This window comes from Cygnus olor, chromosome 18, assembly GCF_009769625.2.
Source record: "Cygnus olor isolate bCygOlo1 chromosome 18, bCygOlo1.pri.v2, whole genome shotgun sequence".
Classification (NCBI taxonomy): domain Eukaryota; kingdom Metazoa; phylum Chordata; class Aves; order Anseriformes; family Anatidae; genus Cygnus; species Cygnus olor.
Genome location: NC_049186.1, coordinates 2,247,561 through 2,273,962, shown reverse-complemented (window position 1 = coordinate 2,273,962; position 26,402 = coordinate 2,247,561). Strand labels below are relative to the sequence as shown.

The 26,402-nt window shown below is 57.1% G+C and overlaps 2 protein-coding genes and 1 long non-coding RNA gene across 3 annotated transcripts in view; 2 read left to right on the top strand and 1 right to left on the bottom strand.

Annotated features, from left to right (window-relative positions):
• STX8 (syntaxin 8) overlaps window positions 1–3,481 on the top strand; it is a 98,449-nt gene extending 94,968 nt beyond the window's left edge. Inside the window, exon 8 of the mRNA XM_040577756.1 lies at window positions 2,384–3,481. Coding sequence (XP_040433690.1) covers window positions 2,384–2,451 — 68 coding nt within the window. The 3' untranslated portion in view covers window positions 2,452–3,481. The remainder of the gene's footprint in view (window positions 1–2,383) is intronic.
• A 2,551-nt stretch (window positions 3,482–6,032) lies between these two features.
• The window catches only part of NTN1 (netrin 1), an 86,050-nt gene continuing 65,680 nt past the window's right edge, over window positions 6,033–26,402 (bottom strand). The window contains 3 exon segments of the mRNA XM_040577754.1: window positions 6,033–9,499; window positions 9,501–9,529; window positions 16,526–16,600. Of these exon segments, the coding sequence (XP_040433688.1) occupies window positions 9,200–9,499; window positions 9,501–9,529; window positions 16,526–16,600 (404 nt within the window). The 3' untranslated portion in view covers window positions 6,033–9,199.
• On the top strand, window positions 11,470–15,716 carry LOC121079908. The gene is made up of 2 exons (XR_005825211.1): window positions 11,470–11,573; window positions 15,421–15,716. It is a non-coding gene; the product is annotated as an uncharacterized LOC121079908 (long non-coding RNA).

The window sequence follows — 26,402 nt, the reverse complement described above, 5'->3', positions numbered from 1 at the left end:
CTTTAATGCTGGCTGATGTCTGATTTATGCTGCGCTGACACGTGCCATCTCTGCTTCTCCGTCTCTCATATGGGGAATAAATACTTGACCACTGCTTTTGGAAACAGAAAAGTGGCTCCAGGTTTTTAATACCAGTCTCTTTCCAGGAAAAAAAATGAAGTTTCTTTCATTTTGCTGTCCCGCTGTTGTTGCCCTACCCATTCTCTCGAGTTTCCTATGCATTCTGCCCCTGCCCATTAGCCGTACTTTATTAGTCCCCCACCTTCCCTGGTTCCTGCTGTGTAATAATTCTCGTTTATGTGGAGTTTTTCTTGGGAGTTGTCAAAGAATAATTATGCCCCATTAACCCTACTTGGTATCATTACTAATTCACACCTATAGAGTGTTTTCCAAGAAACCGATCTCGGTTGTCTCTTAATTGCTGAAGTCCATAAACTCTGTTACACTGGAACTGCGCTAAGGATTTGCACCCTCTAAAACTTTTCCCTCCAGTGCAAAACATAACAGGGAATGTGAATGCAGAAGCTTAATCAGATCTTGCTTCTTCCTTATTTAAGCAGGCTATTTGCTTCCAACCTCGCTGAGTACCTCAAAATGTACACTAAGATGTAAACGCACAGAGACTAGAAGTGCAGTAAAAGTAGAGATCATGTTTGCACCGTGTTAATTCAGCAGTTTGTGCTGATGGGTGAGTTGGAGGTGGTGGGTGGGCTAAGCCTGAGCTAAATGCCGGCGTCTCGGCCCTGCCAGGGGGTGGGAGCGAGTCACCCGCTCGTGGTCCAGCACCCAGCTGGTTCCTGCACGCGTGGATCACGCTGGTAGGCGGGGGCAGAAAGCAGCAGCAACAGCCAGACATTTTTAGGAGCCCATTCCCTGTTAAATGTGATTAATGCACAGTTTTGTCCAGGTGTAGCCCGTGCTGTAGCATCACCTGTGTACAAGCCCGATGTCCCTAAGGGCCGTAGCTGCTGTGAGCCATGCAGCAGGAGGACGTGGTCCCGTCCGACCCATGGGCTGTCCCCGCCAGCCCCGCTGCGGCTGTGCCCTGCTCGCTGCCCTCCCCGGGCAGATAACAGCCACGTTCAGCTGGGCAGAAGAGGAGGAGTTCTGGTGGTGGCAACTCCGCTACACTGGAAAAAAATCACGGACCCCTGGCACAGAAACCGTTTCTGCACAGAAAACATGACACTATTTACAAAAAGCAATGTCTAATATCCTTTTCCAGCTTGGAAAGAGGAGTTTATTTTAATACATCCTTTTTTAATTGCCATGAGCTGGACTTGTAAATATTGTAAGTGGTTGAGTAATAGTCATCTGTTAGCGGACCAAGCGAAGGGACATTTTTTCCGCTCTTGGAGCCCTAACATATTCCCACAGCTCTGGCGGGGGACAGCGCCGAGCAGATACCAGCACACAAGCCGAATAACTGAAAGGTGGCTCGGCCTCAGGGGAAGCGCAGCGCCGCTGCCCGAGGGGCCGTGCCCGTGCCAGGCCTTGACTTTTGGGGCTCTCGGTGCCTGGGAGGCGGTGGCACCCAGTCTGCTTTCAGGAGAGCGTTTCCGCCTGTCCCCTCCAGCCCGGCTGCCCAGCAGGGCTTTCCTCTCGGCTGTGACGAGGCAGCGTCCAGGCGGCGTGCCCCGTACCGCTGGCACCGAGCGGCTCTGCGGAGAGCCCACCTGTGTGACTCCGCTCAGCTGGTAACGCGCCCCTCTTCATGCCATCCTTCTGCAGAGCGGTGTGGGGCGCCTGAGCTAATAAATAGTCGTGCACATTTGTGAGATCGAATTAGTCGTTAGCATATCAGCCGGGAGGGCTGGGCACCCAGAGCTGGGGCAGAGCACCGCCAGGCTCCCTACATGCTGCTTGACGTTCGTTTCCTGAAGCCAGGTACACGCATCCCCAAACGCGCTGCTTCTGCCGTGCAAATCGTTCTGTCTGGATGTGGGAGTAGTTTGTATTGGAAACAATTTCCTGATGCAATTTGGGTTTCCTTCTGAATAATCCTTTCCCCAGTGGGATGGTGGAGAGGGATTCTAGAAAAGCTTCGCTGTTCTTGCAGTGCGTTAAACCTGCCCCTTAATTTTTGCAAGGCAGATGTCGAAGTAGGAAGGTACTCTGCAGGCACAGCTAAAACTGAATTCGGAGGGTCGGTTAGGGAAGGAGCTGCCCTGCCAGCGGGGCTGTTGGGTTCGGGCCACGGCGCAGGTGGTCGGCGTGCGAGGGTCTGGTGGGGCGTTGAGGAAGGGCTCTCATGCGGTGAGCAGGGGGTAAAATCTGTCTCAGCTGGGAGGAGGAGCAGGACTCAGAGGAAGAGCTTAATTGCAAAAGACCAATTGTAAAAGATGAAGGCAGCAACCTTAACGTGTTGTTTCATCTTTTCCAGGAATGCTGGTGGTAATTGTGTTGCTGCTGATTGCAATTGCTGTGGTTGCTGTCTGGCCAACAAAATAAGGCGAATGTGGGGCCCATTCGAGCTGCTGCTCACCAGCTGAGCATGGACGACTCCACAGAAGAGACCAACTTTGTGCAAAGCCCTTATGTGTTTTCAATAAACTCCACAGTGTTAGAATGAAGCTGTGTCCGGCAGACATCCGTTCCTTCATTCGGTGCACAGCTGAAGAGTGCTGCCTGGTTTGGAGGGTTTGAACTTGAAAAGGACTCTCTGCCTACCTTGATTTCACGTTCTGGGAGGATGCAGCTGGCTGTCCTAGAGATACACTTCCCACTGCCTCCGTGTCTAAGCAGGCAATGATGCTGGCATGCTCCCTGCCTGGCCCTCAGCTGCTCTGCTGAGCGGCCACGTGTCCCGGGGCTTTGACATGCTGCCAGCTGCGAAGGTGAGGTTGGGGAGGACACCAGTGGCTCCTGTGCTTTCTGATACCTTTCTCCAGACTGAAAACTCTTTACTGTTTTTCAAGGCATACGTGTTTTAGGGAATGCATGCATGTAGCTCGCAGCGGGGTGGGGAGGATGAGGGCAGGCGTAGCCCTGCGGGGAAGAGCTGCTCCCGAGCGCAGGAACCCAGATGAGCCGCTCCAAAATGGCCACGAGTGAGTCAACCTTTGGCCGCTGGGGGAGAATTATCGGTGTTGATCTCTGCAGATAGAAATGTAAACAGCGGCGGGGCTTTAACACAACCAGGTGCGTAAGCGTGGAAAACCTTGCCCAAAATGCGCTCATGGGGAAGGAGCGCTCTCCACGTGCTCTGCCTTGCTCGGGGCAGCCTCCGCCTGACCACAAGAGATGCGCCGGTATTAACGTACTAATTTCAGCAACTGAGATCTGCCTCTTTCTTTTATAACTTTACACACACTGTTAATACTGAAAGGAAGGATCGCCTATTAAAAACTAATGAAAAAGAAGTATTGAATGCTCACTTCTGGCCAAAAAAATCATTATTTTGTTACATGCGCCGATTTGATTTCAGAATTGATAGAGCAAGCAATAACTGTTGAATAAAAGCTGATCCATTTATATACAATTCATCTGCCTGGCGTTTTAACGTTTCCTGTCACCTCGTGTTACGGGCGAGTGAGTTCACTCACACTTCCAGCACCTCAGAGCCGGTTCTGAGAAGGAAAGAAGTGGCTCTGTGTATCTTGACACACACATCCTGCGGCTCTGTAATGACTGCCAGCCCTGGGGCCTCACCCACGGCGGTGGGAGACGTGCTCTGGGGGATCCGAGCTGCCCCTGCCGCCCTCCCCTCCGCACGCAGAGGTGCCTGCGGGTGCAGAGCTGCGCCGGGAGGGGGGACGCGGAGCTGGCACTGTGCAGCCCCCCGGGGCACAAAGCCATTCCCCTCTTCTGTGCTCGGTTTCCCCATCCTGTGGCTGGGGCTCGGGCGCTGACCCCTTGGGACGAGTGTGCAGATCTGCAGGTCTGAGCGCAGAACTGCTCTCATTAAATCCTCCTTGCAGCTGGAGCTGAGGCTCCAGGATCCGACGTGGAAAGGACAGCGTGCGATGGTTCTGCTGGAAGCAGGCAGCGGTTTCACAGAGCTGCCGAGCACCCACCAAATGCGTGTCTGTTGCTAACGGGTAGGAACTGTCCCCGCGGGCTGAAAAGCCCCAGCACTTCGCCCTTTCCTGCCTGTGCTCCGGGCACCAGCACGGGGCAGGTGGAGCTCGGAGCTCTGCGGGGAACAGCCCAGAAGCTGCAGCTGTGCTGCCTGGCACGGGCAGGGGGCTTCGAAAATCCCCTCCTGAATGAGGGGCTGCCGGGGAGACCCGCACCCCAGCGGGATTCCCAGTCTTGGAGCAAGGCCGGGTGTGCTCTGCTGGCATCTTGTGCTCTGCACACAGGTGGAAATTTGGGCTTGGGCTTCGTGGTGGATAACAACGGGTAACGTGTTCTGCCTGCAAAGTGAAATTTCGAAGCGGTGCCTGTTAGTGCGAAGGAGCAGAGTCCCTCACACATCTCCATGTGCTTTGCTGGAGAAAATCCTTTAAATCCTTTAGAAGTCCAGTCCAGGTTGTTCTGTTTTGCTTGTTTTCCTTTGCAAAGATGCTTCATATTACAACCTTCAAAGGAGGGATGGAAAAAAAATAGTTTTACTTTCTTGTGGTTTTCAAAAGGACACAACAGGTTTTTGATTAGTTTATTGCTTGATCTCACTAGAAATGGAGCTTTAAGCAAGGCTGCCCCAGCTGGAAAGGAACAGCAGGGAGCTTTGGAGATGTCTCCAGCACCCATGCACTCCCGCGGCGCTGGCGAGGGGGGAGCCGGGTGCCAAACCTGCCCGGCTGGGGTCCGGGATGAGCCCACCGACTTGGCTTTCTGATTAAATCTGCACTTTACAGAGGCGATTAAGGCTTTGTTTAAACTCCCAGGACGGGCAGAATGGATGCGTAATTCATCCTGATCAACGGGACAGTGACTTTGAGCCGATAGAGGCTTTAAAAAGATGTTTTCTGGCCCGTTTTGTCCTCAAACACATTTTTCTGTTGGTGCATGGGAAAGGTGGGAACGTGAGGATTGCTCTGCTGAGTCGTCTAACAAAGGGATTCTTAAGTTTGCCCTTTAGGTAACATTTAACGTGTCATGTGGGTGAGGAGCTTTATTAAAAAGAAGTGGATTTGGCAGCGCTCTGCTGTGCGTGGAGTGCTTTTCTGTCTCCCGGCTCCACAAAAGAGAAAGGAAGGTTAAAACATCGGAGCAGCTCGCGGTGGCCCCGGAGCCAGCGGGGTTGGGAAGCCGGGGTCGTGGGGCTCTGTTGCGTTGTCACCGCCCTGCTGTCACCCCCCTTCCCTGGGGTCCCGACACGGGGCGGGTGGCACTCGGGGCTGCACCGTGCCCATGGGGTGCAGCGGGTGCTGCGGTCGCACCCCAGAGCCTTTTTGGGTGCCCTCGTTTCTGGGGCTGCACCGAGCGCCCCACTGCAGATGCCGCGAGCGTGTCCCTCGCCGGGGACCAGGCTGAGCCCTGGGGATCGCCGGCCGGGGCTGGGAAATCCATTTGCTCCTCTGCAAAGCCGCCGAGAGCCCCGGGGCGGAGGTGGGGGCACTGCTGACCCATTTGTCCCTGCAATAAAGATCTGAGATTGCTGACCTCGGAGATGTTTTGGAATTAATAAATTATCGGAGACACTGAGAGCGTGGGTCACGCGGGCTGACCTCTCTGCCGTTTGCAGCACCTTTTGCCCGTGTTTTTCTCTCTGGAAGCATTTTGCTGCCTCGCTCCCTCTGCGCCCTCCCTCTGCCAGCACTCCGGCTGCTGGGGCTCGAAATCCCTTTGCTGGGGGGAGCAAAGGGGGGCCCTGAGCACGGCCCTCAGGCTGGCAGCCCCCCCATAGCCCTGTCCTGTCCCGATCCCCACACTTGGCCCTCGATCCTGCTCCTGGTGCTGGACGGGGGTCCCGCAGGTGTCAGCACCCAAAGGCACCCCCAGGGACCCGGTCCCGTGTGTCCGGTGAGCCCACGGCACCCCTGCTGTCCCCGGGGGGTGCTGGGGGTGCCGGGGGGGTTGTCAGCAGCCCCTGCGCGGAGCGGGGCCCCTTGGGGCGGGAGGAAGCAGAGGTGCACGGAGATCGGTACGGTTTACAAGAGTTTATTCAACTGGTTCTGACTTTAGTTCTACCGCGTGGGTGCTGAACAGTTACAAGCTCTTTCGGGTTCAATTACAGCCAATCTAACGAAACAGACAAAGAAAAAAAAAAGAAATAATTCAGAAAAACAATAAGAAAATCCACAACTTTTTTCACGTGTCATTAAATATATTCATATATAATAACCATAATATATTAGTATGCATTGTAAAGAAACATCGCCCAAAGCCGTATGCAATGGTCATAACTAAACAACATTTACAATTCAAGATATTAACAGAAATAACCAAAACAAAAAAACAAAAAACAAACAAACAAAAAATAAAAAAACAACAACGAACACAGGTTTTGTGACAGGTCTGTGTGACCGGAGAGGAGCGGGTGTGCGGGGGGGACGGACACGACGAGACGAACAAAAACGAGACGAAACAACTCCTGTCGGGTGCTACCGTCGAGTGATGATTGTTTTGGCATTTCAGCTGCTTTCCGATCTCGCGCTGAAGGCGCCGCAGCCCCTTTGCCCCGTCCCAGCCCCTGCTCGTGCCCCCCCGGCTCTTTGTCACCTCCTTGGCCGTGGGACGGGGGCGGTTCGCGGGGGCCGAGGCGTGGGGTGCGCAGGGCAGGCAGTGGGTGGGGGCTGCGGTTCCTTGGGGTTATGATGGGGTTTCCTTGTTGCCCGCCCTGACTGCTGCTCCCCTGGCCGAGGCGGTGATGCTTAGGGGTGAGATCTGCTCCCCGCTGGGTGACGACCAGAGGTCCCCCCCCTCGGGATGTGTCCTGGAGCGGGGGAGGCTGCGGGGAGCAGCTGCATCCCCAGATGCCCCGAAATTGGGGCATCCCGAGGGGAAGCGCGCCAGTTGTACCAGCTGCTCCTGCAGGTCGGGCTTACTGGGAGCACGGATGGAGCGTCTCCGCTCCTGTTGGTGAGCGCAGAACTCCTGCAGCCACCTTGGAGCGGGCTGGCAGGGGGATGGGGACGGGGGCTTGGGGTCCCCAAGCTGCTCTCGCCCTGTGCAAGCCCCATTCCCGATCTGCTGGGCTTGGCAGGCAGCGGGCGGGCGGCGTTAATCCCACTGCCTCCCAAACACCAGTGTCAGTGAAAGGGCTGGGGCTCGTCCCCAGGGGGGTGCTGGGGGGCACCCAGCGCTCGCTGGGCTTGGGAAGGGGCTGAGGGAGCACGGGGTGTGCAGCATGGGCAGCCCCGAGTCCCCTGGCCTCACCTTCCCGCTGTGCGGGTGAAGAAGAAATTTGGGGCTGGATCCTGCTGCTTTGGGGCTGTTGAGAGCAACGGGGTCGCCTGGCTAAACGGGGACCAGGCTGCCCCGGGCATCCCCCGATGCCGGCTGGAGGGGAGCATCTGGCCCCGCTTTGGGGCTTTAGGCCTCCATTTGGACACTGAAGCTCAGATTTTGTCTTTCTTCGTGGCTTGGGTTCCCTCAGCTGCAAATCTGCTGGCTGTCCTTGAGCCCTGAAGTGAAGAAGACCGAGTCTGCCTGGAGTAAGGGGGGGCAGCTGCGGCTTGGTGGGGTGGGTCGCTTGGTGCCCCTGAATTTCCTGGTACCCCAATTCATTTCGACAGGGCCGCGCGGCTGGGGGGGCTCTGCGGAGCTCGCGCCCTCCCCGCCGTGGCTCCAGCACGTGGCGCTGGCCGGGGCTTCCCTGGGAGCCCTCCCCTTTACACCTATTTACATGGCTGCCTCGCTTTATGGTAGTTTATGTCATTATATAAATATTGTCAATTGCTATAAAACAAGGCAAAACCACTGGAAAATGTCATAAAATGGATGTTTCCAAGTTTCCTAAAAGGAAAAATATCAGGGAGGTTTTGCTTTTCGGAGCAACTTGAATGTTTGCTTCCCCTCCAGGTACCTGGCCTGCCCTCCCCGCCCTTCCACCCTGGCTCTTGCTGGCACAGGGGCTCCGGCTGGGTGCTGAGCGGCTCAGCACCCCATCTGCCCACACCCTGCCCCAGGACGGGTGCCCCTGGGGTGGGAGATGGAGACGATGCGGCCACTGCCTGGCTTCAGACATTAGAGGTTAGGTTGGGAACACCATTCCCTCTGGGCTGATTAGCTCCTCTCACCCCGGCGGAAGGGGAAGAGCAACCCGGGGAGCTGTGGTGGGCCAGACCTTGCCCCCGGTTCCGCGGGGCAGGCAAAGCCTTGGCACCCGCTGTCCTGCCTCCCTGCGTCCCCAGGGGGCACCTGCCGGGGGCAGCAGGCTGCTCCCGAGGGAGCGGGGGCAGCGCCGCGGTGCTTTCGGGGGGTGGCTGAGGCCAGAGCCCAGCCGCTGCCAGCCGGGGGCTCTGCTCCCAGCGTGTGCCTGAGGGCGGCAGCAGGAAGGGCCAAGCCCATGAAGGTATCGGGGTGGCCGTGGATGGAGACTGTGGTTACACTGGGGTGAGGCTTTTCAGAGCACCTATGGGATGCCAATTTTTCTTTTTTTTTTTTTTTTTTCTGTGTGTTTCCTTGGGTTATGAACTCCTTGAGTGGGAACCTGTGGCCAGGAGGGGACCAGGCCACCCGAGTGGCAGTCGCTACCTCAGGTGGTGCTCGCTCGGTGCCTGTGGGAGGCTCACCCGGTGCTGCGGGATCAGCACGCAGAGACCTCGTCCTGCCCCAGGCCGTGCGCTGCGGGGGAGCGTCGTGGCCGAGGAGCCCTGGCACAACCCGCACCGGCCGGTCCTCAGCACTGAGCCTCCTCTTAGGTTCTTCTTAGGTTCAATCTCAGCTCACTGTGTGTATTCTGGGGAGGGGGGCTCGTTTCCAGCGTTGTTGTTGATTTGTTTCTTGCAGCCTCGGTGTTCCCAACCTGGGCTTTGGCCGCAGCCGGTGTCAGCGGCTGTAAGCAGTTTGGTGTCTCCGGATCCTCCAGCCAAGGGGCAGCATCAGCAGCGCTGCACACCCGCGTCCCCCTTCCTCTCACGGTGGTGTTAAACTGCCATGTCTGTGATTTTGCCGTTGGTGGTTTGTTGTGTATTTTTTTTTCCTTTTTTATCCTGGGATGTGAGGCGCCCGCCTGGCACGGCCGTGCCCCACAGCGCACACGGCGCCGCAGCTTTCCCCCGCGCCGGCCCTGCCCGCCCCAGCCCTACACAAAGCAGCATGCACACTCAGACTCTCACTCTCGCGCGCTCCATCGCCTTCTCCTCCTTTAGGCTTTCTTACACTTGCCCTTCTTCTCCCGCTGCTGGAACTTCCTGAGCCGCCGGGCCCACGTATCCCGCCACTGGATCACCAGGCTGGTTTTGTCTGCAATGATGCCACTCTGGTCGGGAGAGTCCTCGTTGTTGCCCAGCAGCAGGTACTTCTTCATGGGCTTGATTTTGGGGCACTTGCAGGCTATGTCCTTGGAATGGATCCACAGGGTCTGGTCTCCGCGCCGTATCCGGTTGCTGCCTTGTTTGTAGACGGAGATGATGTTGACCGTGAACTTCCACCAGTCGGCATTTTTTTTCCGCTTTCAGGATGTGGATCTGGACAGCTGGAGAAAAAAAGGCGGGAGGAGAGAGGAAAAGATGTTACAGCTCGTGCCGGTGGGAAGAGAGTGAATTCAGAGTCCTACCTAACGGCGTGTGAGAGGAAAAGGGAGCGACCAACGGGGTGGCTGCGTGGAGACAACCTCTGGCTTTGGAGGTTCACCAAGGGCAGCAGCAGCCAGTACTGGTGGCAGAGGGGCCGCAGCCACCAGGAGCAAGGCCCCCAGGTCCCCCCCAGACAGGCACACGACTGCCCTATGGACCATGGAGGCTGGAGAGGGGAGTCTGGGAGCTGCCCTACCCACGGCAGGGGCCTCTTTCTCCTGCTCATGTCCTAGAGAGGTGCCAGGGGCCAGCAGGACGTGGCCACAAAGCACACATGGATGGAGTGGTTTCCCCAGGGCCGCTCGTGCAGTGATGCCTCCACCATTTGCCCCGGCACCTGCAAAGTCTTTAAGTCATCAAAAAAACTCTTTCAGAATTAGGTGCATTCATGTTTGCCAGACCCTGCCTCTTCCCTTGAAGCAACAAGCACGGAAAAAGGGACAAGCACGGAAAAAGGGACGAGCACCAACCCCAGGGATAGCTCCAGGCTGGAGTAGACCCAGACCGATCCCCATCTGGCCACAGGTTTCTGTGCCACCTCTCCAGCCCCTCCGCTCCCCTTCCCAGCCCCAGGGCAACTCAATGCGTCTGCCCCAGGCCCCTAAGGCAGCCCCTGCTTTTAAGAGCAGACGAGCCAAGACCCGGAGCAGTGCGTGGAGACTGGCCCCTGTCTCCGAGCATTCGGCGAAGGGAAGCAGGAGCGAGTTCTCAGCCCCTTTCCGCTCCCTGCCTTTCTCCTTATCAAGGCACACCCTGCGTTACTGCATCCCTCCGGCCACCGGCATCCCCATGGGAGCCACACACCGAGGTGACAACATCCTGCCCGAGGCAGGAGAGGGCTCTCCAGGTGTCATCCACCACGGTACTGCAGAGCTGGGGCGGTGGTGGGTGCTGCCTCCTGCTCACACAAAGCTGAGAGCGAAGTGCTCAAGGGTGAGGATCGGGGCTGATTTCAGAAGCCCCTGGAGCCAGTGCGGTTTTGTCCCATGGGGCAGACCCAGGTCATGTCCATGCCTCCCACATGCTTGCAGCCGTGCTGCCGCCCATAAACACGCAGGTTCTGCAGACCGGGGTCCCAGCCACAGGGAAGGACGGGGACGTGTGTCCCCACGAGGCCAGCGGAGTGCTTGGCCCCACCGCCGGTGAGGAAGAGGAGGCGCAAGGCCGGAGGCAGCTCCCGGTGCGCAGCCTCCTGCAGCTGCCCACAAACCTCCGGCCGCTGCCTCCGGCGGGGTTAAACGCGTGCCTCCTCGCTCAGCGTTGGCTTCCAGGAAAGTGGCATCATCACCGGGCAGCGGCTACACAGCCCTCGCATTTATTCACAGATTGTGAGGCGAGGGGGACCGGGAGCAGCGGGGACGGAGGGGACGCCGCCGGCCGAGGCTCCAGCGCTGGCCGGGAGCCGGGGGGGGAGGTGGCACCGCTGGGGCTGGCGTGTGCGGGAGGCGCAGCCCTGCTGCATTTTCCCTTTTCCTCTGTAGTCCAACCACAAAACGCTTTTTTGACCCAACCTTTGAGCCTTTCCTCTTTTTCTGCCTCCCTTCCATCCCTGGCACAGTCTCACCCCCTCTGCCCACCTCTGCCAGAAACTGACCCCATCCCAGGTGGGTGCAGTCCCGAGGGCAAAAATTGCCATAGGGGGAAACAAGCTCAGCAAAACAGAAAAAAAAAAAAAAAAAAGAAAAAGGAAAAAAGGTCAGCATCCCCCTTGCTCTAAAGCTGCAGTGTGCAGACTGATTTCCAGCTAGGAAAGGCAGGGGGGCTGCAGGGCTGTGCAGCCCAGCAATGCTTTTTAACACATTGCAAAATATATGTGTGTTTTTTTTTTTTTTCTTTCAGAGCATGTCATGGACGCCAGATGCTTTCATTAAAAAAAAAAAAAAAAGAGAGAAGAAAGAAAACAACCCTAAGCTCTGACCATGTATTTCCCAGTCTGGTGTGAAGGTAACAAAATGTGAAGATTAGCCAATTTTTATTTTTTGGAAACAAATCTTTCCATAAAAGTTTAAACCTTTGACCTGCCTGGGTCCACACTGACAAAATGGAGAAAATGAATGAAAAGGAACCGGAGAGAGGTGGTTACAGGAAACTCCACTCTAACATACACAGTCTGTATTTTTTTGATGTCAGGGCCCCGTCTTTTTTTTTTCCCCCCCCTTTATTAATGAAGTGGAAGGAGTGAAAGCTTAGGTGAAGGCTTGGCTGGCACCGCCGCAGCTGCGTTCCCTGACAGCAAGTTTTATGCCCTCAAACTCTGCATCTAGGACATGCGGCTTGCCCGGAGCCGGAGCCCTCGAGCTGCTGCCTGCAGGACAGCTGAGCTCTGCAGGGCCAGGAGCTGCAGCCCGGGTGGGTTTGGGTCTGACCCCGTGGGCTCAGGGGTTTGCAGCACCCCTGGAGAAGCCTCAGTGGTCTCAGAGCTGAAGCTCGGGGTGAATTACCTGGGGGTTTTGGAGGATGGGGACTCCATCATCTCCCAAGGGATGTTGGAGATGCCAGGAGGAGGTTTGGCAGCTCCTAGGCTGGCTCCATCCCTCCACCTGGAAAATCCCGTGGGATTTAGGCATCTGGGGGGCTCACCACCCTGAGGCTGGCTTCGGCCCATGGCGTTGTCCTTCACCTGCTGCCTCCCTCCTATGCAATGCTCTCTGCTCGCTTGGCTTTGCCCACATCACTCTGCGGCGGGCAAACAGCGCTCACAGCGCTGCCATGGGAGCCCTCTGAGGCCAGGGCAGCCCAGGGAAGGTGCCGGGGGTGAGGAGCTGCCTGGCTCTCAAACTTTAGCCCTGCTCTGCCCCATTGCCAGCAGCGACGCTGAGCTGCAAATCCCACCAGGGAGGAACCTCGCAAACCGCATTCCCCAGTGTGGTGCACGGGAGGCTGTCCCCACGCCGTGCTTCTTTTCTAAGAAAAGGCACCTGAGGTTCCTGGGGCTGCGGGAAGGGCAGGAGGGTCCCAGTGCCACCGGGCAGTGCCACAGGGCAGTGCCACCAGCACGGCTCAGCCCCAGCCCCGGTGCTGCCCAACGGCTCTGAGCCTTGGCCGGGAGCTGCCAGCCACAAGAAAGCGCCAGGGACCGGCTGCCGCCAATGGAAGCAGGGGGAGGAGGATGCGATGATTTAGGAAACTGACCCCAAACTGTCGAAACTGCACGTCCGAGGACAGCCACATAAAGGCTGAAAGAAAAAAAGCAGCACCCCTAGAGCATTTGGAGACCATGAGTCAGGGGACCAAAATTATGAGATTGCAGAATAATAGTGAGGCTGAAAATAAAATTTATTATTATTTTTTTCTTAATTTACTTTTAGGGTTTATCTTAAACTTCCTTCCTTCAGGCTTGGCCATGCCAAAGCAGACCTGGGACTGGGCTATGTGGACAAACCCAGAGCATCCTACATGTAGACACAGAGCACCCCACACACAGGCAGAGCATCCTGCACGCAGACCCAGAGCATCCCACACAGACCCATGAGCTGGAGCCTGGCAGAGCCGCCAGTGACAGGGAGCGCTGCTGAGCCAGGGCAGAGCCTGAGGGAGCGCAGGGATGGCAGTTTGGGGATGGAAAGCACTGGGTCCTCCCCCACTGGAGCAAAGTGCTATTTTTTTTATTATTTTTTAATTTATTTGGCACACGGCACTGCGCTTTGCCTGCTCCGGTTGCCAATTTCCTACCGGTTTAATATTGGAGATTTATGACCCTTAATCCCAGCCGGGTGCGTTCCCCTCCTGCGGGGCCGCGGCCGAGCCCAGGGATGCAGTTTTGGGGCAGGATGTCCCAGCCCTTCTCCACCACACCAGGGTCGGGGGATCCATCCCTTACCGTGCTGCAAGCTGGGGGCAGCCAGCACAGCGCATCCCCCGCTGTGGGTTTTCTACACGCACTCGGGTTTCCCCCCGCGTTTCATTTCGGAGCTGCCTTTTGAAAACACATTCTGCTTTTTTCCACCGGCCCCTGCCAAGTTGCCTCTCGACAAAGGGGGTGACTAAGTGGAGTCTCCACGAAAGGAAGGATTTTTTTCCAAGAAAGGGCGAAGCGAGCAGATGAGCTCACCTTTCAGCCCAGGATGTGTGCCCACCACCCCCAGGCAGGGAGCCGCTGCCCAGCGAAACGCCCTGGCATCGATGGTGCAGGATCTGGCCCCACAGAAGTAAACGGGTCTGGGGATCGGAGTGGGGGGATATTGGGATTAAGAAGAGCTGGGTTTGCTTACTGCAGCCTCCCACCTGGCTGGGATTAACCACAGAGCCCGGGCAGGGGGAAAGCCCCCAGACGGGGCTGGAAGCAGAGGCACTGAGCGAGCGAGGGATGCTCCCGACAGACACCCAGCAGCAGAGGGGCTGCAGGCAGCAGAGCCAATCACCTTTTCTAATAAAAATAATCCCCTTTCCAGAGCAGAAATAAAAGTGCTTTGGGGTCATGGGGGACATCTCCATCCTCCTGCAGCAAAGCTGTGCTGCAGAGAGGCACAGCCACGGTGCACAGCGATGCTCCCCGCTCCCCCAGCTCTCTGCTGGGCTGATTTTTACTGCCCAGAGCAACAGCCCCCTGCCCCCAGCTCCTTGGGAGCCGAGTGACCCCTGTGCTCTGCCAGGCAGCCCAAATAAACCCAGACAGGGATTTTCTGTTTCTGCTGTTGTCTGACCCCCCCTCCCCGAAATCTCCCAGCCTGCCCTCTCCATGCACTGTTTCACTCCAAATATTTGCACCGAATTCATCTTGCGGGAAAGAGCCCAATTTAAAAAAAGAAAAAGAAAAAAAGAAAAAAGCATCAATACCAAAAACAAACAGATAAGAAAAATAAATAAGGGAAAATATCCCCTTTGAATCCCTGAATGAACGAGGGAGCTAAAAAGCCCCATTGAGGAGCTCGGGGCGGATGATAGCTTCCCGATTGAGCCTGCGGGAGAAGTAACTCTGTTCAAGCTAATTAGGGCCTTTTAGGACATTCAGCGTGGCGATGCTGGCGTAACGGTGAGGAAAAGAGCCTCCTAATTGGCTTCCTGCTGGGGTGTCAGTCAGAAAGTCTTTATTATCCCCCCTTGTGCACCTTTTCAACCCTTTCTTCCCTCCTGGCTCTGCCAAAGGCACGGGCTACAGGCACAGCACAGGGGCTGTGCCGCAGCATCACTTATCCTGCAGCATCACACATCCCATGGCATCGCTTATCCCATAGCATCAGTCATCCCATACCATTGCGTACCCTGAAGCACTGCCTATCCCATAGCATCACTTATCCTGCAGCATCGATTGTCCCATAGCATCTCTTATCCCATAGCATTGCCTGCCCTGCAGCATTGCTCATCCTGTAGCGTCTCTTATTCCATAGCATCGCTTATCCCATGGCATCATTTATCCTGCAGCATCGCTTATCCCATAGCACCAATCATCCCGTAACATCAGTCATCCCATAGCATTGCCTAACCTGCAGCATTGCTTATCCCATACCATTGTTTATCCCATGGCATCACCTATCCTGCAGGATTATTTATCCCGTGGCATCACCTGCCCTGCAGCATCACACATCCCCTCCCTGGCCAGACTGCAGCTTTGCTCTCTGCTCTGGAAAAAGTGAATCTGTTGTGGCCATCTCCTGTTTGGGATTATCCCAGTGTCCCCACCTTGCACCCACTCCCCCAGGCAGGCAGCTTTGTCCATTTTTCCTTCTGAAGCAGCATTGCTGCTTGATAACAGACACCAGAAAGCCCCTTTCCAGCACTCTTCTTCCTATGCGCTGCTCTGTGGGTTTTCTCATATCCCATATGGGCTCCTGAGACGCCTTCCTCTCCGCAGGTCTCATGGGGCTGCTGAAGCCCAGAGCCCACCTTACAGCCTCAAACAAAACCATCACAACCTTTCACCCAAGCGCAGGAGAGCCAACACAGCTCGGGTGGGAAATGTGGCTCCAGTTCGATGCATTTACCTCTTTTCCTCATCCAAAAACCCGTGGCCGATTTGAATCAGCCCAGCAAAGACAGACTCACTCCCTGCAAATGTCCTCCAGCCAAATGGCTGTAAACACACCAGTGTGAGCTCAACCCCTATAGGACACTGGAGAAGCTGGGTGAGGAAATAAAATAGTGCCAGTGCCACATGTGGGAAACTTCGTTTTGCCTATCAGCGAGCAGAGAATCCACCTGTGAGCAACCCAATGCCTGTAACAGGGTGGTGCTGAGCATCACTCCTGGCACGGGATTCAGATATTTGCCTCCAAGCCCAGTGTCTTGCCCCAGTTCTTGGGGAGCCCCCGGGGCATCCCTGAGGGCAGGGGCTCGCCCAAGGAAGGCTTGTGGAGGCCGATGAATGGGAATTTGTTCTGCTGGCACCACCGCTCCCCCTGCATGCCGAGCTGCTGCCGTGAGCATGCCTGGGGAGGGAAGAGGAACCTGCACTGCAGGGCTCTGTGATGCTGATGGATGGGGCTTTTTGCATTGTAGCTTGGGGAAAATAATATCTATAGGGATAGCTGCACACCCGCACTTATATACACAGGTATATACATATATAGCATATATTCCTCTTCTCCAATTTTTCCATGTGGGCCCCGTTCCCAGTGCTGGGGATGGGGAGGGGTCATCTGCCCAGGGCCACCCTGACCACCTCCTCCATGGAGCCACCGGTGAGCACTTGAGCCCGACCCCACTGGCAATGAGCCAGGAGAACAGGGCTGGGCATCGCCGTAGCCCTGCAGACACCTGAGGGTGAAGATGCCTGGCCTGTGACGTGGGGCTGTCCCAACACCTGTGTGGGGCCAAGGGTTTCACATGCAAGGCACTGCTCCGCTGAGCGCTCCCAGCCCGGGCTTTGTCTCCAGACCCAACCAGAGGCAAACCCCAAAGTGCCGCAGCCCGGGAAGGGGCTGGGACGGGTACGCAAGTGCTCGGCGAGGGCAACTCACCATAGTCTTTCTTGCAGTACTTCTTCATGTTGATCTTCAGCTTCCCCTTGGAGGCTTTGCAGTATGAGTCACAGTCTGCAGGGGAGAGAGGGGGAGGGCAAGAAAACATTAACAAAACAAATTAGACTTAAAATGAAGAAAAGGCTGGGGGAGAGAGGGGGGGGGGGGGTGGCTCAAAGCCGCAGCCTGCGGTGAATGTGCAGCGTGCCTGTGATATCCATCTGCCAGGCCCCCGTTGGGTTGTCTAAGGGGGCTTTGAGAAAACCCTTCCTTTCTAAAGAAAGCTGCTCACAAAGGCAGCGTCCTCCGTGCCTCCCCCAGCCCGGCTTCCCTGGCCGCCTCTGTCTTCCTGGGAGACCCTGGGGCCTCCCTTATTGTGCCACCCAGGGCTTTTGAGAGCCACACAAATTCCCCCTGTTCTCCAGCTCCGTGCTGGAGCCTGCCCGGAGCCCACAGAGGCCCCATTGTCACCCCTAACCCGGGCCGGTGTCAGCCTTTGGCATTCATTGCCGAGAGATTCGGGCTGGGGTCACCCTCTGACAATGCGGGTCAGAGAGGAAATTAGCAGCCCATGAAGCATTAGCAAAGCCTTTTGGTGTCCACTCTAGTGAAGTGTGCAAATAAAATGCCCCAGTAGGAACACTCTGCTCCCAATGGGCCCCACCGCTGTGACACGATGGCTGCACGCGGGCGGCCCGGCAGGAGCTGGCACCGCGGCCTGGATCCGGGCCGCGCGGCGACGGAGGCACCGGGACCCCTGGGGCACTTCTTGGCACGGGGCGAAGTTGGGCAGCATCGCAGTGGTGATGACCCAGTGGCACCGTGGCCTGGCGATGGCGTGGTGACAGGGGATGTGACATGACAGAGTAGGCCCCAGCATCATGGCTGGCCAGTGGACGTGCTGTCCGTGTGCAGCCCGTGGCTCCTGGCCACCCATGGGTGCTGCAGGCAGGTCCCCAGCACTAGGGCAAAGCCTATGGTCAGGGGAAAATGGGACACATTGGCCCCAGTGGGACAGCAATGGTGCTCGGGTGCCTCCACCTTTTCTTCACTACATGTGGCTTCTCCACTGCATGTGGCATGGGACCCTGCTGAGATGCCACCAAGCAGCCCCAAGGCTCGGTGAGCACGACAGGTGCTGTCAGTGGGGCAGGGCTGGCACCCCATGGGCAGTGGGTGCAGGACATACCCACTGTGCCCAACACCACGTCAGCTGTGCCAGAACCAGGCCCATACAACACCCTGAGCTCCCCAAGGCTGTCCTCCAGCAGGCCGCGATCCGCAGCCCCAGGGAGGAGCCGTGCAGCGTCCTCCCGTGTGCCCCCCACCACATGGCTGTGTCACACCAGGCTGCATGCACCCAGGCCCAGCAGAGCTCAGGGCCCCGTTCCTCCTGTCCTGCAGGAGCACAAGCAAGAGGCAGGTCCAAGAGCTGACATGAAGCAGGCTGGGAGGGGAAACTGAGGCATGGAGCCGGAGGTGGCAGCACGGCTGTAGCAGCTGTAGCACTTCTAAGTGATATATATGGATATTGGCTATTGCATAAGATATGGAATGGGTATTTCATCAACACCGCAGCTGAGGGGTTGGGGATTTGCTAACAAGGCCCTGGCCATGCCTGCCTGTCAGGGTGCTGCTGTGGGCCATGGCTGCCTGGTGTCACCGAGCCCAGGGAACAGAACTGTTCCTGACCCAGCTCACTGGCAAGGTGCCCCCAGCCATAAACATAGAAAGAAAAGACAGGAAAGGAAATAAATGTGAGCGCCACAGCCTAACAACCCGTGAGCCTTTCCCTTGCAGGCTGAGCGGGGACGGACGGGTGACCGGACACAGGGCGGCTTCGCAGGGCAGCCAGTGCGGTCGGAGCATTGTGGCCGTGGTAATCACAAGGACAAGAGCCTGATTCTCCTCAGGCACAGAAATGGTGCGGCTCTATAAACATTCATCCCTCCTGCTGCATCGCAGAAGGGGACAGCGCAGTACAGCTCTGCAGAGAGAGGGACCAGGGCAGGGACAGCGGCCAGGAGCTGAACGACCCCAGACCTTTTCAGCAGCCTCTTCCCATGGAGACATCCCCAGCCACACCTGAGCTCCCCCATCCGTCTGCTCCCACCACAATATTCCCACTCTGTCCAAGGATGCAGACCCACACAACACCTCCCCAAAACGGATGAAACCACCCACTGCCAGCAGAGCCCTGAACATGCTCTTGCTGGTACCAGCTCTGCTCTGCCTTTCTCCTTCCCTTTCACCCAACCCCACAGGTTGCTTTAAATTGAGCTTGCTGTGGCCAGAGCCAGCTGGTGTAGATCAGCGTGACTCCCCTAGGGTCGGGGATCTGTCCCGCTTCATTACCTCCCCGTGGGAGCTGCTCCTGCCTCCTGGGCCATGTGCGGCTCCCCAGGGCCTCTCTGGGACCAAACTGAACATTTAAGTGAAGCCTCCAGTTTGTGTCCCCAGCAGTGCTGCAGGTGGGGGTGATACTGCCTGCTTACTGCTTGCTCAAGGTAGGTGCATGGAGGGGGTGCCGCAGGTCATCCCGTCCTAGCCCCTGGCCAAGACCTGCTGTTGCCATCAGGGGACATCTTGGCAGCTGGGGACCTGCCGGCAGAGCAGCCGGTCCCCTGGTGGAAGGGGACAGCAGAGGCTGGGGCAGGGGGGGCTGCTACTAGGGGAGGAGAGGCGTTATGTGCCCGTGGCTGGAGGGCTGCACGTGCTCCTGTGGCAACCCATGCACCTGTACGTGGGGATGCACTTGTTACACGAGACTCCTGCAGGACTTGTCCCCAAATCCTTCCCTGCTTCAAGCCTACAGAGTCCCAGGGCTTCTCTGGGACCCCGATGCCTCTCCAAGTCCCTCCTAACCTGTGTCTGGGGGACTGGGACAGCCCCAGCACCTTGGTGCGGGAGCACTGGTGCACTGTGATCCAGGCACCCTCCTGCTCCCAGTCCTCTCCTTCCTGCACGGCACAAGTACTTCCATGCAAAACCCTGTTTTAGCGATGCAAACGCAAAGCACAACCAGATATAAATGCTTCAGCAGTGACTTTGGGAACCAAAGCACCTCTCTTCTACATTTAATTCTTGATTATATATATGTTTTTTCAAAAACTGAAGATTGCATCATGTGGCTTTCCTATTCCAGCTCCAAATTTTTGCAACCAAAACCAGAGAGACCCAGAGGCTTAGCAGAGGAGGACACAGCCCTCCCACACCCTGTGGTGTTTCTCCCACCGAGCGATGCTTTTCCTGCACCGCTGAGCAGTGCTGCCGCTCCCGAAGCACCGCAAACCACAGGGGTTGCATCCTGCACCACCCCGCCGGGTCCCCAGGGCTGGGAACAACCAGGCACCTCCCAGCGAGGAAGCCCAAACTTTCTGAGTTTCACAGATAAATAACAAGTGGGGAAAGCGGCTGCAGGCTGCTCTTGAGGGCCGGGAGCAGGTGGCGGGCGGCTGTTTCGTGTCCGTGGCAGCTTAGTAAAACATGTCAGCAGAGCATTCAGCAGCTTTGCAGCTCGGCCCATCCCCTTGATATAACTAATTCTCTGGCTGAGCAAAGAGTTTTCACAGCTAAACACCTTCGTTTTGCTTAATTCTTTTTTTTTTTTTTTTAAGTTGCATTTATTTTATTTTTTTAAATTTTCTTCCTTTTGAGGGGGTTGCTTTAGCGGTGCAGGGCTGGGGCTGTCTACACAAGACCGAAAGCTGTGGAAGAGCCCAGCACCGGAGTCCTGCTTGCCCCCTGCTATCGCACAGCCCCTGATCGGGTCCGGGCCCACTGGCTGCCCCTGGGGCCGGGTGGGACGAAGGCACCGGGGCTCGGCGCTACCTGCCCCAGGAGCAGCCGCGTTGGGCTGCAACTTGCTGCGCTTGCAGTTCCCAACCGATCGCTAAGCCTCTGCGAAAGCCACATGTCAGGAACGGAAATGAAAGGCCCCTTGGTTCTGACATGATAGAGCGATTAAAGCCACATTTCTTGGCCCGGGTACCTAACTCGAAACGCAGATATAAGGCTTCGATCCCCCAGGGGATTTGGATTTCTAATCCCAATTTATACAGCTAAATTCCGATTGATTTCCCACAGGTAGGGCCCTAAATACCTTTGCGGGCTGACGTCCAGCGTGGAGGTGTTGTGGCTCAGGAGGGAATCCCCAGCCTTGACAGCCTGGCTGTGACACTTCCGTGGCTTAGGAGGGACACTTGTCCCTCTTCTGCACACTCCCGAGGGGCCGCGGGTCATGCTGGGGCTCTGGGGTGGGCTCGCGGTGTCCCCGTGTCCTCTTTGCACCAGGTGGGATGTGGGAAGAGAGTGTGCTGTGACCTAGCTTCAAAATGATGGTGTGGATCCAAATGTCAAATCCCAAATCCGGGAGCCCATTGTGGGACAGAACAGGGCTGGGAAATTTGGAGACCAGCAGAAATTGGCCAGAAATCTTCTGCTGGGTGATGCTGGGGCGCTGCAGCACCCCCGCGAGGAGCAGTGCCTGAGCTGCCCCTTGCACTGGGGCTGCTGGTGGCAGTGACCACGGGGAATGTGGCCACATCCCGGTCCTTGCTTCCTCCAGGCCAACCCGTGCTTGGAAAGACCAGCTCTGGTGCAGAATTAAAATTCCCCTCCGCAGATGCCCCAGACCTGCAGCCCAGCACTTGCACTGCTGCTTCCTCCTCTTTTCGACCAGCCCTTGAGGCTGGGGGCTCTCTGCCCACACTTGGATGCGGCTGTCATCTCCACGCTAAAATCCACACCCAGGGATGGACGTAAAACCCTCCCTGCCCAGGGGACAGAGGCGGATGGCTTACTGCCACAGCTCTGTGGGCTCTGGCAGCTGAAGACGCACCCTGGGGGTCGGGGAACCCCAGCACTCAGATGTGGTCCGTGCCCAGAGTCGATGAGGACCTCGAGCAAAGCCTTGCTACTGTCTGCGTCAAGATGTTTCCTGAGCCCACCCAGCATCCACAAAACTCTTCAGGTGCTCCAAAGCACTGCTCTGTACCGTGCTCCCATGGGGCGCCTGGCCACTCAGCAGGTCTGCAGGGCTTTGCACTGCCATCACCAAGGGCTCCCGCCAGCTCCTCGGTCTGCAGAAATTAATCTCTGGCCCTGCTTGCGGGCAGCAGCTTCAGCTGGAGGATGAGCTTGCTGAGCAGCAGCGTGTGAGCGGGGAGCCAGCCTCTGGGCAGGGGCAGAGGCATCGTCCCTGCTCCTTGGCTGGACGTGGGCTCAGGAGGGTGCTTGGTGTGCCCGAAGGGAGGAAAACATTTCTACGAGCCATCTCACAGCATCCCCAAGGCTGGTGGAAGCTGGGCTGTAGGAACTCCAGAGCTCCCAGGTGATGAAGTGCAATCCAAGACCGGCCAGCAGCAGGACAGGAGATGGTGATGCTGTGCTGGGGCTGGTGCTGAGTGTTTTCGATGCCTTTGGCTCCCGGACTCCTGGACATTTCCCTGAATGACCATGAAATCCTGGTTCACTTCCTCCAGCTTTGAAGCTGCCCATTGCTTCCATCCCAAATAATTATTTTAACATCTCCTCCATCAGTCTCGGTGAGCGGCTGTTAGAGTCGTTGTGGAGAGTGCCAGTTCTGCCGGCCAAACATGCTGGCTCCGAACCAGCTTTGAGCTCCTGGCCTTTGACCACGTGTCCCGAGGGAGGGGAGGCTCTGGAGGAGCCCTCTCCTTGCAGAGGAGCACACATGGGCTCTTCCCTGTGCAACGGGTGGCAGGGGGTTCCCTGAGTGGATCCCACGGTCTGTAACTGGGATGGATGCTGTAATTTAACATGGGCCGGACTGCACTTGGAGTCTTTGTCTCAGAGCTGCCTTCTTTAAAGTAAAGGCAGACTTCAGGCAGAGAACCCCTCCTGGGTGCTTTAACATTGGAATCGCCTCTCCTGCGCTCTGCTGCTCTCCTAGTGTGGCCATGGACCAAAGCAGGGGACTCTGTTGTCACCAAGGTGGCTCTTTGTCCCCCACCTGGCAATGACCCTGCTGAGGATGCCCTTGTGAATGCAGCCCGCCAGCGAGTGCTCTTCATTTTGAGGCTGGCAGGGGACAGCTGGGGTCTCTGGCTGGTGTCCCTGGCCACCTCCCCAGCGGTGCTCCTTGCCCTAGCAGCTCCCAGAGGTTTGCAAGCCTCAGATGAGCCGGGACTGGGCTGCTCACATCGCACACATTGTATGGCCTGGGAAGTGGTCCCCAGACCCCAAATCCCCCTCAGCCTGTGCACAGGGACCCCAAGGGCTCGAGCCTGCCCCAAGGGGTCTGCATGAAGCACGCCTCAAGCACAGGATTGCATTTAATCCCGCAGCCCTTCTGGCAACAACTGCAGCACCTGCAGTCAGCAGGGGCTGGAGGGCACCAAGGGGAGTGGCGGGGGGGGCTCAGGCTGAAGATGGGGGCTTGGGGGGTGTCTGTGACCAGTCTGCTCTGTGAGCAAGAGCAGAGGCACCTGTGTGGGCACAGCAGCACCTCCTGGTCCCCAAAGTGGTCTCAGGAACCCTTTGCACCATCACACATGTGCAGGGTGCTGGGGCTGTCCCTGTCCCATAATGAGCACAGCACCACAACAGGGAGCTGCGCCAGCCCTAGACAGGCAGGAAAAATGTGCTGAGCTGTCCAGGATAGCCACATTTTTCTTTCTCTGCACCCTGTTGAAACCTCTGGCAACAGATGTGCGAAGTCTACACTACAGCAGAGCCGCCGAACAACTTGGGACCGACTGGCAGGAGTGACCCGAAACCTAGCCCACATCCCTGCCTGCCCAGTGCTGCACACCCCAGCTGGGGCCACCAGCCTGTCCCTGGCTGTGAAGGATCCATCCCCACAAAGCAGCCTCTTTTTACAAGCCAGGCAGCTCCATAGCCGGGCTGGGGATATGCTGCACCGTGCTGGGGCTGAACGCGCCCGTGCAGCGGGCAGAGCAGCCCCGCACAGGGGGAGTGGGATGTGCGGCCCGCAGGCGCTCCTGGCAAGGATAACTGCCCAGCCTCTCCCTTGGAACAAGAAGGTGCAAATGAGCCCACAGAAGCCTCCTTTCTTCTGGCTGAACAAGACTGATTGGAAAACAAATTGGCGCAAATAAAGCATGTAATTAGATTAAAGCCTCTTGCCTGGAGCAGCCAGGAGGGAAAGCGGGGACCAGGCGCTTTGCAGCACCCACAGCCCTGTTCCCAGCTCCACCATGGGTCCAGCACCCATGGGTCCATGCATGGTACCGCCCCAGTACTGCCCCAGGACCCCCTCCAGGGGCTGGGGATGGTTTGCTCCCTGCTTCTTCAGCTGCCTGCCGCCCGTTTTGGGATGGGAAGGAACAGTCCCGAGCCCTTTTGGGGCATTTTGAGATGGCGCACCTGCCCGTACAGCCTCCTCTCCTGCAAGCAGCCACAGCTGGGGCTGGCAGCACCCCGGAGCAACTGGTGCCAGCCCCAGGCTGTGCAGGGGATGCTCTGTCCCCACTGCAGAGTGCCTCCCTCTGCCCCTGCCTCCACCGCTGACAAACTCCAGGGTCACCACCCCACCGGCACAGCCCCGCCGAGAGCTGCAGCCGAGATGATTGAAGGCATTAATAGGAAACTGTCTGTCCCCGACAGCATCAGCCACCCTATAAATTCCCAGCCTGATGGCAGCTCCCTGGCTGGGTGGGTGCTGTGCGGGGCAGGGTGTCACCATGTCACCAGAGCTGGGACAGAGCAGGCTTCGCTCTGGGGGATGTGGCAATGAGGAGCCAGAGCTGGGGACAAGCACTTTGCTTCACCAAGGGGGAGCTTCTGGAAATGTCTCAGGAAGGGGAGAGACACAGTTCATTTCACTTCAAAAATATTATTAATTTAGATGTGTTTCATGCTGAGCTTGCAAGTCCCTGCTCTGAAGCTCGCGGCTTGGCCAAAATGTCTAGCCCTTGTGGGCACCCAGGTCCTGCCCTGGGTCAGGAGGACGGTCCCTGAGGTGGCAGGGTCCCAGAGCTGGGGATGTGGGGGTGCAGGGACATGGGGAAGGAAGGATGAGGGTATAGAGGGATGTCAGGATGCAGGATGTTGGGATGCTGTGATGCAGGGATGCAGGAAGCGCTGTGGTGGAGCTGTAGGAGTACCATGCAGTTGTGCACGAAGCTTCTCTGCATTTCAGCAGTCGCTTTTCTGTTCACAGAGGTTCAGAAATATTTTGAAGTGACCAGAAGTTTCTTCCCTGGAAGCCCCTCGCCCCTCATTGTGCTCAAGGCCATTCACTGCGGATCTCCATGAGAAACCTCTTTTCAGCAAGGCGCTGGATGCTGCAGCCGATCCAGCAGTCAATCAATCACAAAGTCAATCCATCACCTTGCTTACAGCCCAAGACAAGCAAGAGAATACCCACGCAGGGCTGAATTAATTACTCATTTGGACTGCTACAAAGCTGGAGCCCCCCCAGACTGAGGCCAGATTTACACCAGGGCAACCAAAATGAGCATTTTGTCTCCTGAGCCCCATGCCCTGCTCCGGCCGGTCCCTTGCTCTGCTGATCTTCTCCAGATGTGCGAGCCCATCAATCTTCAGCCAGATCCTTTCACACTGCATTTGCAAGACGCTGTGTTAGGGTGGTTTTGTTTTCCTTCTGTTTGCCTCCGATAAAGGAGACCTGCCAAGAGCCAGCCTCTGGCAGGAGCCTGCGCTTCTGCTTCCCAGCCCAGAGCCCCGCTCCTGGCACTGTACAGGGGCTGTGGCAGCCTGGCTGCCCTGCTGGGGTGGCACCTTCTGGGCCAAGAACCCAGCGAGTCCCCAGGGACTGAGGGAGATGACTTGAAGGGGACATGGCCACGTGCTGGAGCTCACAGCAGACACTGAGACCTGCTGGAGTGACTACCCAGGGGTGGTGAGCTGAGGTTTGGGAAGGGTTTGATGTAAACTGCAAGGATTTGGGGTCTCCAAAAAGGCAAAATGCACAATTCCAGACTCTGCAGCAAGGCAGGGCAGATGCAAACTTCAGCAAGGGGTGGGAGTTGCTTCCTCCAGTCCCCTCAAAAGCCGTGCCAAGGCCAAGCAGAGAGCAAGGAGCTGGTGCTCATGGACCACACCAACAGCACCTGCTGTGTTTGCCCCTGAGGGTCCAGCACCAGGAGAGCTTTACCAGCTTCTCATGGGGCTGGGGCCAGTCTGGCCATGGGGACAAGTGCTGGGGAAGGGGCCAGGAACAGCACCTTGGCCCTGTGCCCCCTCCTGCCCAGGGGCTTTGTGTGATGTCTGTGGTGTGGCTGCATGCTGGCCCGTCCTGAGTGCCCCTTGCAGATGTAGTGGAGGCAGCTGGCAGCTCACGGGGCCTTGACTCCTTCTTTCCAGCTGCTGCAGCTCATTAGAAGGAGCTGTGGTACATTTAATCCTTTCCTAATATCACTTTTCCCCTGAATCTGTTGCCACAGGGATGATGGCAGTGTTTATGTGACCGTGAGCAGGGGTTGGTGGTCCACAACCTCCGCTTGGGATGGAGATGTTGGACCGGAAAGACCACGTTCCCACGGGGACGGATGGGTACAAACTGACCGGGAGGCTGGAAACAAGGTGGCTCCCAGCAGGCTGAGCCCTGAAAGTCAAATTCACAGCAAATGGCTTGAGTCATCCCCAGGGAGCACCTGGTGGAGATTTGCTGCGGTGATGAGAGTGCTGGTGGCAGCAAGACTGGCTAAAAGTTGGGGATTTCACCCCAAAGCCTAAGTGTGTAAGTAGGGAAAAGCCATGGGAAGGGGTTGGAGGCACCTGGGATGCTCCCAAAGCTGGGACATGATGTGGCTGCTGGTGGGTCCCAGCCATGCAAGGCACACAGCGAGTTCCCCTGGGGAACAAATGCTTTCAAGTCAATGCTTTCTACTATTTCCTATAAAGTTTCTATTTTCCCGGCCCGAAGCCA